General features: G+C 43.3%; 1 protein-coding gene across 1 annotated transcript in view; it reads right to left on the bottom strand.

Moving 5' to 3' along the window:
• The window catches only part of HELZ (helicase with zinc finger), a 177,917-nt gene that overhangs the window by 16,902 nt on the left and 142,735 nt on the right, over positions 1-18,280 (bottom strand). Inside the window, 4 exon segments of the mRNA XM_049778833.1 lie at positions 13,944-14,463; positions 15,740-15,980; positions 16,806-17,001; positions 17,003-17,398. Coding sequence (XP_049634790.1) covers positions 13,944-14,463; positions 15,740-15,980; positions 16,806-17,001; positions 17,003-17,398 — 1,353 coding nt within the window.

Genomic DNA, 18,280 nt, shown 5'->3' with positions numbered 1-18,280 from the left:
CAGGTCAGCTGTGTGCATGGCAAGTGCCCTCTCAGCTACATATTCTATCATTCCAGACCAGATGTTTTTCTTGAAAGGCAAGTATACTAAAATGATTGTGACTTAGGAGCAAAATGTATTCAAGTCAATTTAAGTCTGAGGGGAGGGAGAGGGGAAACAAACCTTTTATTGTTTTGGAGTTATATATTTACTTAATTTGGTTTTAGTTTCATTTCTTTGGATCACACTTGATGGTGCTTAGGGCTTACTCCTGACTCTGCACTCAGGGATCACTTCTGGGGGGCTAAAGGGAACATCTGTGTTCCGAACCTGCGTCAGCCATGTGCAAGGCCAGCACCCTAACTGTGCTATGGCTCAAGCCCCAAGACAAACCGTTTGAACCCTCTGTGAGGCTCAAGAATGCTTAATGTTTGCAAATAGTATTTTCCTACCAAATTATATTCTTCCCTGCATCCCAACATGTGGTAATTGAGAAGACACTTGAATGAATACAACATTTTCTCTGAAAGAGAAATGTCAGGTCCACTGCTGTGACATTTCGAACTACCTTGAATCTCTTTGGCTCTTGTCTACTTTTCTTAAATAAGAAAGTCAAAATATCAATTATAGAGCACAAGACAACTTACAGGGGGGGAAGTGCTGGTTAGAAAATGACAGCTCCACGGGGCCGGAGAGATAGCATGGAGGTAGTGTGTTTGCCTTGCATGCAGAGGGATGGTGGTTCGAATTCCGGCATCCCATATGGTCCCCCAAGCCTGCCAGGAACGATTTCTGAGCATAGAGCCAGGAGTAACCACTGAGCGCTGCTGGGTGTGACCCAAAAACCAAAAACCAAAAAAAAAAAAAAAAAAAAAAAAAGACAGTTCCAGGGTAGAAGTGCTAGCACAGTGGACAGTGCACACGGTTGACCTGGGCTCCATCCCCAGCATCCCATATGGTTCCCTAGGCATGCCAGGAGCAATTTCTGAGAACAGAGCCAGAAGTAACCCCTTAATACCACTGGTATGGCCCCAAAACAAAACAAAAAACAAAAAAAAAAGGAAAAAGATAGTTTCCAGTAGAATTTTACCTTCAATTCATAACAACCTGTATTTTCTCTAAAGATACATAATTCTTATAATTTAACTATCCAGCTTTTAAAAAACTAAGATATTGCTAGAGAACCAATTTTAGGAGAGGGGAATGCATGCCCCATAGTGATCATGAGCTATTCCAAGCTCCATACTTAGGGATCACTCTTGGCAGTGTTGGGGGCCCACAGCCAATGAGAGAACCCAAGTCTCTGGCATCCAAAACAGGTGTTCCTGTCCTCTGACCATCTCCCTGGCTTGTTTGTTTTACTTCGAAAGAACACTGGGCAATGAAGAACGCTCACTCCCTATACTTAATCTCCTAAATTAATTATTCAAGTGGTCACACATTTGTCAGCATTGGACAGAGAGGTTTCAAGAATTCTAACATGAAGCATTTTCTGCTTTTCAGAGATAATGAGTTTGAGCATCGCATTCATGATTGTTTCTGCTTTTCAAAGTAATCAAAACGCGCTTCTGGGGATCCTAAGGTGGCAGCCTGAGCTGGGATACACCCTCTCCTTTCCACAGTTGCAATCACACCCTGTTTTCCTGGAATAAACACCCTTGTGGTATACAACAGATGTGAAGGTGCCATGCTCACAAACTGCACCACAGTAGGGGGGGGGGGGGCTCAGCTCAGCTTTAATGAAATTGCTGAAGTAACATCCAGGCCTCTGTTTCCTTAAAGAAGAAAAGTTGGGGAGGGTGTGTGTTGGTGAGGTAGTACAGTGGGTACTTGCCTTCCAGCCACTGAGCCCGATTCACTCCCCCCAGCACTGCATATGGTATCACGAATCAGCCTTGAACAGTCGAGAATAAGCCCAGAGCACCCCCAGTAATGGCTCAAAAACAAAATCATCCTGATGATAAAATCAAAGGAGGAAGTAGCAAGATCTTTTCTGCTCTTTCTTTAACTAGTTCCAATGTCCCAAGCTTTAAAGTCTGCTCATAAATGTCAGCGACAAGACAATGCATCTGAATTTTTTATCACCAAAGCAGTCAAACATAATCACCTACTTCAACAACCACCAACAAGGAGGTGTAGCTGCTAAAATAACACAAGTGTGACATATTCAGACTAGTCAGGTCATTTGAATTCAGAGGACTCTAGAGACACTAATTGAGACCAAAAAATAATCCTGGGCAGTGAGTTAAAAAATTTAGATTTGGGGGCTGGAGCGATGGCTTAGTGGTAAAGCGTTTGCCTTGCCCAGGGCCAACACAGGATAGATCCTGGTTTGGATCCCAGCATCCCATAGGGTCCCCCAATTAAATTGGGGGGGGGGTGCGCTGGAGTAATAGTACAACACTATTTGCCTTGCACTCGGCCGACCCGGGTTTGATCCCTGGCATCCCATATAGTCCTCTGAGCCTGCCAGGATGATTCCTCCATATGGGAACATATGGGTTGCCAGGGATTGAACCCGAGTCTGTCCTGGGTAGACCATGTACAAGACAAACACCCTACTGCTGTGCTATGGCTCCAATTCCCTAAAATAGAATTTTATATTGTCTCTGCCACCTGCTTCCTTTGCCCCTGGTCTGGATTCCTTTGTGCTTCTGGTAGCTCATGCTCAGGTCCCGAAGCAACTTCATTTCTTCCCTTCCTCTGCTGCCAATCAGGTGTTCCCAGTGACTGACAACCAGGGTTAATTTTAGAGCCCTGGAATCTTAAGTGATTTCATTATTCACCGCTTAAAAGCTCATTCTCCTCTGTCAGACGTTCTCACTTCAGAGCTCAGTATCAATCAATATGATTTGCATGTTTATACAAATACTTCTGTGTATAGATTTGCATTTTTATAAATATGTATAGCTATGTTTATAAATAATGTTAAACGGTGCAAGCCTTATACTGCTAAACTGTCATCTATTTTTTGAAGTCTGCCTCTAATCTATCTCTCTAATCTCTCTCTCTCCCTCTCTCTCCCTCTCAATATTAAAGAGAGAATGCTCAAATTTTAAAACTCATCTAGGGGGGTCGGAGAGATAGATGGATGCAATGCGTTTGCCTTGCACGCAGACGATCGGTGGTTCAAATCCTGGCATCCCATATGGTCCACGGAGCCTGCCATGAGTGATTTCTGAGCATAGAGCCAGGAGTAACCCCTGAGCGTTGCCAGGTGGGACCCAAAAACCCAACCCCCCCACCAAATAAATAAAACCCATCTAGGGAGAGAAAATGAAAAGACTACTGTAAAATTTCTACCTTTGAAGAGAGTTGAGGGGGGCGTATAAGGGGAGTCCAGAGGGAGTGAAAAGAGCAGGGGTGTGTATTTTACTTGTTGGGTACCAGCTTGATATCAGAAACCTCCTGCTGCACCTCACCTTTCCTGAACACTACCAGGAACAATACCAGGCAGAGGCCTCAAAAACAAAAGCTAGCTATTCAAGTTGTCAGTTTAAAGAGAAATTTATAATTTACTTATGCCTTTTATTTTGTTTGTTTTATTTTGAGGCCACACCTCAAGGGGCTCAGGGGACCATATGGGATGCTGGGGATCAAACGAGGTTGGCTGCATGGAAGGCAAGTGCCCTTCCATGGCATGATCTCTCTGGCTCTGCATCTCAGTTTTATAAAGCCTATCTGTAGTGTGCGGAGGGTAGCAAGCTATTCCAATTGTACATGTACTAATAATGGGGAAGAAGGATGAGTAACTTAACTCGGGCCCATTTATATTTAACACTATCAAAAGTAATCAAGAGGAATAACTAACTGCTCCAGTGGAAATTCTGAGTTTCATAACTATGGTGCCAGAAACTTAATTAAAATAGAATATCTCATTTAAATGATTAGATACGACCACTTAAGTATGCACAAGGGTGTAATTTATTACTTTCTTGATCATCATCTCTTATGTGCATTAGATGGTTTATTAAAGGCTATACATTAACAACCTGAGGGGAACAGAATTAGATAACACTGAAGTCAAAACTATCAACTATAAGGCCTGAAGTCATAGTTCAGTGGGTGAAGTTCTTGCCCTGCATGCTGGGTTCAATCTTCAGCATCCCATATGGTCCCCTGAGTGCCAGGAGTAAACCCTGAGTACCGTAGGGTATGGTCCAGACCAAACCAACAATCCTATCAACGAACTTCAAAACCAGAGTTGTGGGGCTGGAGTGGATAGTATGTCAGGTAGGGCACTTGCCTTGCATCCAGCCAACGCAAGTTTGATCCCTATATCCCATATGGTCCCACTGAGCCTGCCCGACGTAATTCCTAAGTGCAGAGCCAGGAGTAACCCGAGTATCACAGAATGTGGTCCAGAAACAAACACACAAAAACCCAGGTTATTTGGAAGAAAAATGATTAAAAGATTCAAGAGTATCTTAGTTCAAATTCCCACACATCGGAAGGAAAAGAAACATCTCTAATTTGGCTCAAGTAAACTCTGATCTGACTCATTAGCTGATGAATGGGGGTGAATGAGTGTAGGTCACTAGGGTACCTCACTAAGAGGGAACCCTTGAGGACTCTGATATTTTAAAGATGCTTCCCATGCATCACTTTGAAGCACTTTATAATGGAACTGTTCTATAGGGAAGCACATCTGAAATGATAACGCTTGGGTCTGCCCCAGTATCAGCCCTGTCAATCTAGAGTAAATGGGAATTTGTGAAACCAGGCCTGCTGCAGAAGAGGGAACTGAAAGCTCAAAAGTTCTATAAGGGGTGGGGGGTGTCCCCATTGGCATCACAATAAAAAACAAAAACAAAAACAAAAAAGGCAAATCAGGCGATTGGAAAACAGAAAGGAGAACACCATAAAATTTTATATAGGAAAGCCCAAAAACTAAGGTAGGGTGAAAATCAAATAATGAGACAGTACCAGGCTTAAAATATCTGTAAAGACAAAATTTCCTTCAATTTAATTATAAATGTAATGCAATTCAAATTACAGTTCAAGGAAGGGAAGGGAGGAAGGGAGGGCTCACAAAGGTATTCTAAAGTTCTACCAGGAAGCTAGAGAGATAGTCCAGTGGGAAAAGTGCTTGCATTTCATACAGCTCACAGTGGTTCTATACCCCGCACTCTATATAGCCTGTCACAAGTGAGGCCTGAACCAGAGCCCTGAGCACTGCCAGGTGAGACCTCAAAACCAAAAAAAAAAAAAAAAAATTCTCTCAGAACAAATCAAGAGATTAAAATTAAAAATAAAATTGTGACCTCCATCTAACACCATGCACAAAGGTCAGATCCAAATGGACCAAAGACCTTGATATCAGACCCGAAACCGTAAGTTATATAGAACAACAAGTAGGTAAAATACTCCATGACATTGAGACTAAAGACATTTTCAAAAAGGAAACATCACTCTCCAAACAAGAGGAAGCAGAGATAAACAGATGGGACTATATTAAGCTGATAGTGTCTGCACCTCAAAGGAAATAGTGACTAGGATACAAAAGCCATACACAGAATGGGAGAAACTACTCACCCAATACTCATCAGATAAGAGGCTAATATTTAAGATATATAAGGTACTGACAGAACTTAATAAGAAAAAAAAATCTAAACCCCATCAAAAAATGGAGAGAAGAAATGAACAGATACTTTCTCAAAGAAGAGATACAATGGCCAAAAGGCACATGAAAAAATGCTCCACATCACTAATCATCAGGGAGATGCAAATCAAAACAATGATGAGGTACCATCTCACGCCACAGAGACATGCATACATCACAAAAAAACAAAAACAATCAGTGCTGGTGGGGATGTGGGGAGAAAGGAAATGTCATTCTCTGCTGGTGAGAATGCTATTTCTCCAGCCTTTATGAAAAACAATATGGACATTACTCAAAATACTGGAAATCAAGCTCTTGTATGATCCAGCAATACCACTCCTAGGGATATACCCTAGGAACACAAAAACACAATACAAAAGTGCCTTCTGCACACCTATATTCATTGCAGCGCTATTTACAATAGCCAGAATCTGGAAACAATCAAGATGCCCTTCAACAGATAAATGGCTAAAGAAACTGTGGTACATATACACAATGGAATGTTATGCAGCAGTCAGGAGAGATTAAGTCATAAAATTTTACATGATGGACATGGAAACTATTATGCTGAGTGAAATACGTCAGAGAGAGCAATAGACACAGAAGAGCCTCACTTATCTATGGGTTTTAAGAAAAATAAAAGACATTATAGTAATAATGCCCAGAGACAATAGAGATGAGGAAGGACCGGCTCACGATAGAGTGGTGAGTGCAGTTAGAGAAATAACCACACTTACAACTATCATGACAATGCTAATAAGTGAGAGAAGTGGAATGCCTGTCTTGAGTACAGGCAGGGAGTAGGGAGGAGGGAGATAGGGAGCATTGGTGGTGGGAATGTTGCAATGGTGAAGGGGGTGTTCTTTTTATGACTGTAACCATAAGCAAACAATAAACAAACTATAAACATGTTTGTAAACATGGTGCTGAAGATATTATTGATGAGTAATCAACAAATAAATAAATAAGTAAAAATTGTGTTCTCCAGCGGTAGGGTGTTTGCCTTGCGTGCTGCCAACTCGGGATGGACCTGTGTTTAATTCCTAGCATCTCACACAGTCCTCAAGTCTGCCAGGAGCGATTTCTGAGCAAAGAGCCAGGTGTAACCCCTGAACACTGCAGGGTGTGGTGCCAAACTGCCTCTCAAAAAAAAAATTTTGTGTTCTCGGGGCCAGAGCAGTGGCACAAGCAGTGACTACATGCTAACATAGGACGGACCACGGTTTGATCCCCCAGCGTCCCATATGGTCCCCTGAGCCAGGAGCGATTTCTGTGTGCATAGCCAGGAGTAACCCTGACCATCACTGGGTGTGGCCCAAAAACCAAAATAAAAAACCAAAACCCACAAACTAACAAACAAATAAAAAAATGTGTTCTCTCGACACATCCAAATTACACAAACTCTGGCATCAAAAAAAGAATAAGATGGGCTGAAGCTGGAGTGATAGTACATGGGGAGAGCAACTGCCTTGCAGTGGCTCACCAGGAATCAATCCTCCTCCCAGATGGTTCTCTGAAGACTGCCAGGAATAATTCCCGAGTGCAGAGCTTGGAATAAGCCCTGAGCACCACTGGAGGCCCCCAAACCAAAATAATTATAAAAATAATAATAATTTAAAAAATAAGTACACACAAAAAGAACAAATTCAAATTAAAATACTACAATATCTCAAACATTAGGCTAAGTAGTTCTGGTATAGTAATCTAAAATCTTAAGAGAAAAGGAGGCAGTTGGGACAAAGCTCAGCCTGAAGACAGGCCGCAATGAACAGTGCAAATCATATAATCATGCAATAATCCTGCTGGAAAGTTCAGTCCTAATCCCAAACTTCAGCAATCGTGAAACTGAGTGGGAGGGATAGAGCCTCTTAGTTCCTATCAGCAAGGTAAGTTGCCTGGCCCAGGTAAGGCAGCCTCTGCCTTCTTCTTCTTCTTCTTCTTCCTCTTCCTCCTCCTCCTCCTCCTCCTCCTCCTCCTCCTCCTCCTCCTCCTCCTCCTCCTCCTCCTCCTCCTCCTCCTCCTCCTCCTCCTCCTCCTCCTCCTCCTCCTCCTCCTCCTCCTCCTCCTCCTCCTCCTCCTCCTCCTCCTCCTCCTCCTCCTCCTCCTCCTCCTCCTCCTCCTCCTCCTCCTCCTCCTCCTCCTCCTCCTCCTCCTCCTCCTCCTCCTCCCTCCTTACCATCCAGTGCCAAGAGGAACCAGGACAGCATGCAGGGAATGCTCAGTGCCAGCCAAGCAACTGAAGTTGCTGATGGCTAGGAAATTGCACGGCAAACCTTATGAGTTCAATAAGAACAGATTGAGCAGGATGGCGGGCTTGGCATGAGTGCCCTGGCCTGGGGGAAGCAAGTGTTGATGGCATGATAAACCCCAGGCATGACAGAGGAGGGAGAAATCACTTCAAGTTTTCCCAAGTAATGAGCCCTCCACTGATTAGCCGTGTGTGTATGTTTTTTTTGTTTTGTTTGTTTGTTTGTTTGGGCTACACCTGTTTGACGCTCAGGGGTTACTCCTGGCTATGTGCTCAGAAATTGCTCCTGGCTTGGGGGAACCATATGGGACGCCGGGGAGATCGAACCGTGGTCTGTCCTACGCTAGTGCTTGTAAGGCAGACACCTTACCTCTAGCGCCACCTCTCCGGCCCCGTGTATGTATGTTTATCACTGCATCCACTAATTAAACATGCATATATATATATATATATATACATACATACATATATCTCAACCCTCCATTGATTAACCATATATGTATGTATGTATATACATATATATCTTTGCAGCCATTCATATGTATCAATGCTGCAAAAAGCTAAATGCCACGGTGTCTACCTCTGCATAGTGATATTAGAAATCATTTTGCTAACTTCTACCTCTTTCATACTCATCAGGTATTTCATTTGTCAAAAGAAAGCTAAGTGATAATTAAACATTCAAAAAACAGTATGGAAAAAACATCTTCATTTTAGTTCACTGCTAAGCTAACATTTCGATGTTTTCATCCAACATTAAGAGTCATCTATCTACCAAGGTTTCTAACGATAAAATAATTCACAGCGGGATGGAAATAAGACATTTTCTGTATTGCTAAATGTTAACGAAATTATTCTAAAAAGCTGGAGGTAAACAGCAAGTACATAAACCATTGATTCAGGCAGAATCATTTTGTACACCAGGACACAAAATGTATCCAAATGCACTGAAAATGTCAAAATCTGCGATGTGATAAAACATATTTTCCTTGTCAAAAGTATTTTTTCAGTGTTGCAAAAAGTTAGTCATTATCTCTGAATCTCATGCATCCAAAGAAAGGTGACCAAATGTTTTTGTAAGGTAATTTCAAAGAAACCACAGACAATGAAAGGTGCCTCTCTGCATTTCGCAGCTCAACAGTGATATCAAACGGTAAAAGCACAGAGACACAAAGGACTGAGATATAAAATTAGGACAATTGAACTGAGCCAACCATTAAAGACCATTATCCATATTGAGTATAAACCTGGGCACACAGTTTCTCTAGATATTATGAATTCATTTGGCAATTCAAACAGAAATAGCACAAGTGATAGCAAGTAAAAACATTACTTAAAAACAAACAAAATATGGAGTCAAAGTGATAGGATAGCTTGCCTTGCATGTGGCCAACAGAGGTTCAATCCCTGAAATGCCATAGGGTCCCCGAATATGCTAGGAATAATTTCTGAGTGCAAAGCTAGAAGTAACCTCTGATTGCCGAGTGTGACCCCAAATTCAAAAAAAAAGAACCAAATAAATCTCCACGATCTGAGGAATAACACAGCAGGTAGAGCAATTACTTTACATGCAGCCAACCAGGGTCCAATCCCCAGCATCCCACATATGGTCCCCCGAGTATGCCAGGAGTAATTTCTGAGCACAAAGCCATAAGTAATTCCTGAGTACAAGGGGCTCAATCAAATAAACAAAATCTTTCTCCATAAAAGCAATGAAATAACTAGCAAAAACAAACAAGCAAAAATCCTGAAATTTTATTAAACTTGAGAAACTATTTGTGGTAACCAGGGGAGAACTTTACAAAAGAAACTATGGCATGGGCTTTCAGTATATATGAGTATATGTTCTACTGACCTTAGTCCCATCCCCTGCCAGGGAAATAGACCCATGTTTCCCACCCCAGTGTTGGAGGGAGCAGTTTGGGTCCCACTCTCAGATTTGTAATTAGGAAACTGATGGTTTCCTGGATAATCCATTACCACCCCCAAATCCAAAACAAAAACAAAAACCACCACCAAAATACTTACCTCAATCTTGTCTAACCCTGAATTCAACTAGTGCTAAGGGCATCATGCGAAAAGTACTTCCAGGCAAATGTGAGTGGCCTCCACCATTTTGAAGGGAAATGAAAGCAGCTGAATGAAAGTTGGAAAGTGAGATACTTAGGGAAACAGGGGCTTTAAAAGCTCTACTGCTGGGAATCTAGAACTTGTTCCAGTGGACTTCCATCCATTGGATGTCCAGGTTCCAGCAAAAATAGGCATTGCTGGGTGATGGAATAGGGCGGACACCATAGCAAACAAGAAAACCTCATTGGCCTCATGTCTGTGTCCTGGTGTCAGAGCAAATCTGCACAAGAAGGAGATGACCATTAAAATAATAAAGAAGTAGAGGAGCCGGAGAGATAGCAGAGCAATAGGGCATTTGCCTTGCATGTAACAGGGCTCTCAAACTCAATTTACCTGGGGGCCGCAGGAGGCAAAGTTGGGGTGATCCTTGAGTGCAAAGTCAGTAGTAAGCCTTGAACATTGGGGGGTGTGACTCAAACAACTAAAACAAAACAAAAAAGATTCCTCTAGGGCAGGGTCACAAAATGTATGGAGGGCTGTTTGCGGCCCGTGGGCCACGAGTTTGAGACCCCTGAAGGACAGTGGTTCGAATCCCCACATCCCATATGGTTCCCTGAGCCTGCCTGGGTCGATTTCTGAGCGTAGAGCCAGGAGTAGCCCCTGAGCGCTGCTGGGTGTGACCCCAAAATCAAAAAAAAAAAAAAAAAAAAAGATTGAGAGACAACACAACAGTCTTCCCAAAAAAATCTGCTTAGAATTTAAAATGCATTTATGATGAAAATTAAGAAACTTCTGATTAGAAATAGCAGGAAAAAAATATATAAAGACAAAAAATTGATGGAAGAGGAAGACAGTACATAAATATACACAAACCAAATGTCAGAGCCCCTAACACAAGTATAGACTGATAGAACTGAAAGAAGAAATATGCAGTATACAAAGCAGGGCATTCATAGCTGGACACTTCAATAGCCTCCTTTCAATAATAAATACATTATTTAGACAGACAAGTGTAAGTTAACAAAATTAAAAATATCTGAACCAAATATCCAACAGGTCTTTAGACTACTGTTATATAAGAACAAAATACTAAAAAAAAAAAAAAAAAACCTTCCCCAGAGTGCTTGCAACATTCTGCTAACCTAGATCAATAGCTGGATCATAAAACAAACAAGTCTCAATCAGTTTTAAGAAATTAATAGTGCTCCAGGCTCAAAGAAATGGAAATGGACATCAGTAACAGAAAAAAAAAATCAGAAAACTCACAGTAGAGTATTTGCTTTTCTCTAGTCTCACAAAGGTATGCAGCCTAAATACTGTTCGAAGAGATGTAGTTGGGGCAATTAGTCAGGAAAAGGAAATAAAAGGCATCCAGATTGAAAAGGAAGAACAAAGCTTATTATCAGCTATATAAAGAATCTGAAGGTATTTATAAAACTATCTACTAAGAGCTAATTCCGGGGATCGGTGTGATGTTGGAATTATGTGCATGAGGAACCACTATTAATAGTATTATAAACTACAGAATTTCTATTTCAAATTTCTGAAAGACAATATAGGGACTGGAGAGAAAGTCCAGTCAATAGGTGTTTGCCTTACAAACAGCTAATCCAGGTTCAATTCTCAATCTCACATATGGTTCCTGGAGCCCTCCCAGGGGTGATCCCTGAGGACAGAGCTAGGAGTAATCTCTGTATACAGGTGTGGACCAAAACCCAAACCCACCAAACCAAAAATCAGAGTCAATAGAGTCTTGTGAGGTTGAAGACTAATTTCTAATTAACTGTATTTCTAATAGCCAGTGATGGGGGGGGGGGGGTCAAAAGAAACTTTTAGGAAAGTAATTTTGGAAAATTTATAAAATAATTATGAAAGAATAAAGAAAAAAAGAAAAAAATTATGAATGAGGGGCTGGAGCGATAGCATAGCGGTAGGGCATTTGCCTCGCATGTGGCTGGCAGGACAGACCTGGGTTTGATCCCTGGCGTCCTATATGATCCCTTGAGCCAGGAATGATTTCTGAGCTCATAGCCAGGAGTAACCCCTGAGCTATCACCGGGTGTGGCCCCAAAACAAAACAAAAAATATTAAGAATGAATATAATAAAAAATACAAAAAGGGTCAGATATATAGTAGAACAAATATATTCAAACTCAAACTTCTGTGTATAAAAGAATACTATGGAGCTAAGGTAATGGCCCAAGTAGCAGTGTACACACCTAGTATGTGCAAGTCCTGAGTTCAACCCCTAACACCATAAGCTCCCCCTAGCATGGCTCAGTATGGTTCTCACCATCCCAAGAACCACTGGGTCCAAGCTTTTGAACCATCAGGTGAGCAGAGCTGGGCCCAGTTCACTGGGAATGGTCCCAGGACCTCAATGACTGTGTGGCAGCCCCACCCCTCCAAAAATAAATGAATTAATGAGAATTACCACCAAATGGATGAGTTTCAAAAGCATGATGCTAAATGGAAGATGCCAAACACAAAAGAGTATAGATTAGATGACTCCTGTCTGTACCAAGTCAAAACAGATTAACAGTTGGGGACTGGATATATGGAGGAATGGAGCAATTGCTTGCAGGAAGGATACTAAAGGGTTTCTGGAAGGGTTGCAACATTTTCTGGAGGTTGCGGACATAGAACAAGTGGGAGAGGTTTGAGGCCCTGAGTTTGATCCCTGGCACTGCCATTCATTACACTCATTCAGCACTACTAGGTGTGGCCCACAAAATGACCAAAAATAAAATATAGCAATTCTGGACTCAAACAGTGATGACTGTTACACAATATTGTGCATAATAAAATACACCAGGTTATACTTTCAAAATGGCTACCATGCTAAATTTTGCTAGGTAATTTTTATCATCAATAAATAGGCAGGTTGATAAAATATTACTAAGTGAAAATTCCATTAGTCTTCAGTTGTAACGCCATTCCATTCTAATTTGAAATAGTGTCAGATGTGTCAAATCTTTTAGAAGCATGATTCCAAATTTCTGGATCTTCACAATACAATATGTACAGTTACCAATTCATCGTATGCTTGTAATTTACATTCAGAGCCTAAGATAGCAATTAAGTTGTTTTAATGACAGTTATTACACAAAATGAGCCCATCAATGAATACTGGAAGAATATGAGCAAATTACTGCCAAAAACCCTATAAATAAGATATAGAACTTTTCCTGTGAAGCTTGACTTTTTAATCAGCATCTTATACCAGAAATTTGCAAAACATACGAATTAATTATGTCTAAAGCCTTTAGAAACTGCCGAAATGAAGCTGTCAAAGAAAGGATTTCTCACATATCAAAACTGGAAATGTTTATCCTGTTTTAAGAGGACATTAATGATAATGACCACAACCAGCTTTACCCATTCTTATCTGAATAGCTAGACAATTTTGAAAGGACATGCCAAATGGTGCTTTTTCGGGAAAAAAAAAAAATTCTCATAACCTGAAATTACTGAGATTTTTTTTTTTTCTCTAGCAATAAAAGGCCACGAAGGAAATAAGTAAGTAAATTTAGGATACAAATTCAGGTTCGCTGAAAACGCATAGCTGAGCAGATTCAAACACCTGGGAATGTGACGTGTTCCCAAATCAGAGAGGGGTCAACGTGTGCTCACGGGCTGAGTGGGAGCATAGAGCGTGGGACTGGACTCAGCTTCCATCAACAAGCTTGTCACAGACAAGTGCAACCAAGTGAAAAGATGAATCGCTTTTAAAAAAAATTTTTCCCTTCCCGGATTAAACCAGACAATGAAAAGCTTCCTCGGGTCAGTCAGATGTTAAATGTTCTACAACTGCAATCTACACAGACTCATCAGGGCGTCTTCGGATTTCTACAAGGAGCCTTCTACAAAGCCTGCATGAAAGACTCATAACAAAAGGGTGAGAAAGGAAGTTCCAAGATCTGCCCGCCTCTTACCAAACCAGTACATGTCTGGTATTTTTCCACCATCGACTGATCCTGAGTGAGGAAAAAAAAACAAGCAAGCAAACACAACAAAGGGGGTGGGGGGGGAGAAGGCATTTACCTCTTCTAAGCTAGGGAGCGAAGAGGAAGATGCTGTTCGAGATGATAATGGGTGAAATGGCTCTTGACCAATTGCATGTTGAGGATTCTGTATTTGTACAAAAGGGTTCTGTGGCGGCCTGGGAGGCAATGGAGGTAGGCCATAGGGGAAACCCGGCCCCATCAGGTGGTTCTGCTGCAAGTTAGCAAAAGTCCACGCTGCTGCGTCGGGTGCCAGGTATTTCAAGGGAGGAGGGGCAAGGTGCTCGGATGGCAACGAGAAAGACGAGCTGAGAACCTGGGGCGGCAGGCGTGGTGGAAAGGCTGGGCTGCTGGCTACTTCAACGTCCCTGCTGCTGTCGTTAAAGTTAGGAAAGTGGCTACTGTGGTCTGTACTGGATGGGGGAGTTGGGATTGCTGGTGGGCTCCTAGTCTGAATTTGTCTATATTGCAACAGTCTTGATTGAGGTGGTGGCATTTCAGCTAGTTCCCGGGTTTCACTTTGATCACGATGAGACAGTTCTCTGATTAAGTCTTGAAACCTATAGAAAGATGATAAAATATGCGGAGGAGAAAACAACAGGCACGCTCCATCACATTCAAGAGAGTTCTCGATCCCCGATGTGTGCAATTTTTGGCAAACCAGAAACTTAATTAGAAGGATCGCTAATGAAACTCAGCCCCCAGCGTGACTCCAGGGACGAGGCTGAGGCTGGCCCCTCTTTGGTATGAAAAACATCGCTACTGGCTACGTGCCTGGGATAACTAGCAAGTTGGAAAAGATCTCTGTAGAGATGGACCTTCCCGAGGGGATTCACTGCATTCCCAGGACACTGGCCACAAAAAGAAGCTGAGAGCCAGGAATAATGCTAGAGAACAAAAAAGGCAGCAGTTCTGGGCTGCTACAAACCAGCATTAATGAGGCAGCTGCAACATTTAAAAAAAAATTTTTTTTTTTTTGGTTTTTGGGCCACACCCGGCAGTGCTCAGGGGTTACTCCTGGCTGTCTGCTCAGAAATAGCCTTCTGGCAGGCACGGGGGACCATATGGGACACTGGGATTCAAACCAACCACCTTTGGTCCAGGATTGGCTGCTTGCAAGGCAAAACGCCGCTGTGCTATCTCTCTCCGGCCCCATAAAAAAATTTTTTATTTATTTTATTTAAACACCTTGATTACATACATGATTGTGTTTGGGTTTCAGTCATGTAAAGAACATCCCCCATCACCAGTGCAACATTCCCATCACCAATGTCCCAAGTCTCCCTCCCTCCCCACCCGACCCCCCGCCTGTACTCTAAACAGGCTCTCCATTTCCCTCATACATTCTCATTATTAGGACAGTTCAAAATGTAGTTATTTCTCTAACTAAACTCATCACTATTTGTGATGAGCTTCCTGAGGTGAGCTGGAACTTCCAGCTCTTTTCTCTTTTGAGTCTGAAAATTATTATTGCAAGAATGTCTTTCATTTTTCTTATTTAAACTTGCAACCACCAAGCTTCCTTCTGTCTCTATTCCTTCTTTGCAAGCCTTACTTACTGAGCATGAAAAGCAAAAACTACTCGCGAGGATTCTCTTCTGACTCTCTTCCAGAAAAGAGCGCAGAGCAGGGGCTACAGGAATGGACGATCCCAAGTACAATGGCAGCCTCAGTGGGCACAGGAAGTGCTTCTAAACCAATTCGAGAGTCAGCCCGTACCACAGGGCTTTGGGGAGAGATCCCAGCTTAATGCCAGAAGGCTACTACCACTACTCAAGAGAGAAAAGCAGGGTGCCACGCTCACGAGGCCATTATTTGGTCTGCAGAACTCAATACCTTGCCTCAGCCGTTTCCGCTTCCTCCTCGGCGCTGCTGTGAAGTTTCCAGTCTGCCCTCAGGGGTGGCGGGTGCAATCCAAGGGGCGGCTGAGGAAGGTGCTGGAGGTGAGGGTGGGGATGGTGATGGTGGGGGTATGGAAGGCTGCCCTGACTGAGATAGGCGGGATGCTCGTTCCACTGCTGTAACTGCACTTGCTGCTGCCTTAAAGCTTCCAGAGCTACACTCCCGTGCATGCGATCTGCAAACACAGTGGGGAAATGGGGGGGAAGGGGTGGTTTGCTCATGAATTTAGGGGTTCAAGTCCTATTTTTAACGGTTCAAAAAAAAAAAATACAAACCCAATTAGATCACCACAAAGACAATACCAATGGGTAGAGATTGATTTGGAAAGAAATTAAGTATTTTCTAAATTTGCCGAGAATCTGTGAAATTAAAAGATGGATTCTGCAGGTCCCGGAGCAATAGTAAGAGGGAAGTGGGGTTTGCTTTGCATGCGGCTGATCTAGGTTTGAATCCTGGACCCCTTATGGCCCCCCGAGCCAGCCAGGAGTAATTTTTGAGCGCAGAGTCAGGAGTAACCTCTGAGCACAGCTAGGTGTGGTCTGAAGACCAAAATAAAAGAAAAAAGAAAAAGAGAGAGAAGATGATTCTTCCAGGGCTGGAGCAATAACACAGGGGAGGGTGCTTGCCTTGCATGCAGCGGACTTGATTCAATCTCCGACATCCCACATGGTCCCCCCAAAGCACTGCCAGGAGTGATTCCTGAGTGCAGTGCCAGGAGTAACCCCTGAGCACCGCTGGGTGTGGCCCCAAAATAAAATAACAAACTAAAGGATGATTCTCCCTCATCTATGGAAGATCCATCTCAGCATTAATCGCATACCTCAGAGAGAATTTTACATCTGGAATTAGACGCTGAGGAGACGAAGGAATTTGCTTTAGCTGGTTATTAATTGGAAGAGACAAGCCCACTGGCCCCAAATTAGTATTAGGGAGTAGCAAGCCACCCTGTTCAGAAATCCATCGCTGAATCAGTAGGCCCAGGAGAGGCAGGAGAACTCACCTAAGGCCTCCCCAAGGGGCAGGCCCGGGGAGTTCTCCTCGAAGCTGTTGAGGTGCGCAGGCAGCACTGGACCCGGCTGCGGGATGGCCCGCAGGGGACTGTGGCCCTCGTGTAGCCCAGGTGCCTGCTGCTCGGGAATAATCCCGGCCTCGGCTGGTGGGGACTGCGGCCGATGAGGCACCGGGTTGCCGAAAAAACGCACCGTTGGGACCCGTGGGGTAGGCGGGTGACAGCTGGGGAGGTGGCGGTGGTGGTGGAGGCGGTGGCAGCGTTGGATTCAAGGGGTTCTGCTGCGGGACCCCCTGACTTGGGGCGAGGGGCAGCTGCGCTGGCTGTTCGGGCAGACTGTTCTGGGACTGGTTCAACAGGGCGTGAGGAGGCTGCGGGACGGGAAAGGGCGGCGGTCGTGGCAGTGGGGGCAGCGGGTGGAAGTTGCCGGCCGGGCAGCGGGTACTGGGCGTGGGGCGGGCGGGCAGCGGGAGGCTCAGGTGTCTGGGGTGCAGGTTCTCTTTGCGGTGAAACTTTGGGGCGGGATAGACAACACCGGGTCGGGATTCAGGGCTTCTGTTCTGTGGGTTCGATTCCAAATCAACCTAGAGAGAAAGAGATGCTTTCATTCACCCCGAAAAGTGCCCACAGCCTCTTCCAGGGAGACCCCAGACTCCCTGGGGAAGGACATCTTATTAGAAACAGCAGGAAGACTTCATGCCCTGATCAAAAACTCAGGCTCTAATCATCAAATGAGTTTTTAAATTATGACAAATAAGACAGAAAAAAACCAAAAACAAACACCTAACATTATATACAATTTGAGTCATGGGGCCAGAGAGATAGCATGGAGGTCTGGCGTTTGCCTTGCATGCAGAAGGACAGTGGTTCGAATCCTGGCATCCCATATGGTCCCCCGAGCCTGCCAGGGGTGATTTCTGAGCGCAGAGCCAGGAGTAACTCCTGAGGGCCGCTGGGTGTGACCCCCTCCCCAAATTTTGAGTCATAATATCGCTGCCATATTATAACATTCACTTTAATTCATCTGAAATGTTTCTTTATTTCACACACTATTTGTTGGAAAAAGAGTCCCTTGTTTTCTTCAAGATATAGCATTACAAGGTGTTCTAGGTGTTCTTTCCTTCTGGCTTAAACACCTCATTCCTCATTAGTATCTATATTAATAGGAAAAAAGACAATTTAAATAACTTGTAAGTAAAGAAACAGGGGCCAGAGCAATAGTACAGCAGGGAAGTTGCTTGCCATGAAAGCAGACTACCCAGATTTGATCTCCGACATCCTATATGGTCCCCCCAAGTCTGCCAGGAGTGATTCCTGAGTATAGAGCCATCTAGGAATAACCCCTGAGTTCCACCTGGTATAATCCAAAAACAAACAAAACAAAACAAAAGTAAAAAAATAGAGAAGCACTGTTTGCCCTTGCACAATTGTTATTTTATCAACATAATAACATAACAACAATAACA

This window comes from Suncus etruscus, chromosome 1, assembly GCF_024139225.1.
Source record: "Suncus etruscus isolate mSunEtr1 chromosome 1, mSunEtr1.pri.cur, whole genome shotgun sequence".
Lineage (NCBI taxonomy): Eukaryota > Metazoa > Chordata > Mammalia > Eulipotyphla > Soricidae > Suncus > Suncus etruscus.
This window is presented reverse-complemented; position numbering and strand designations above follow the sequence as displayed.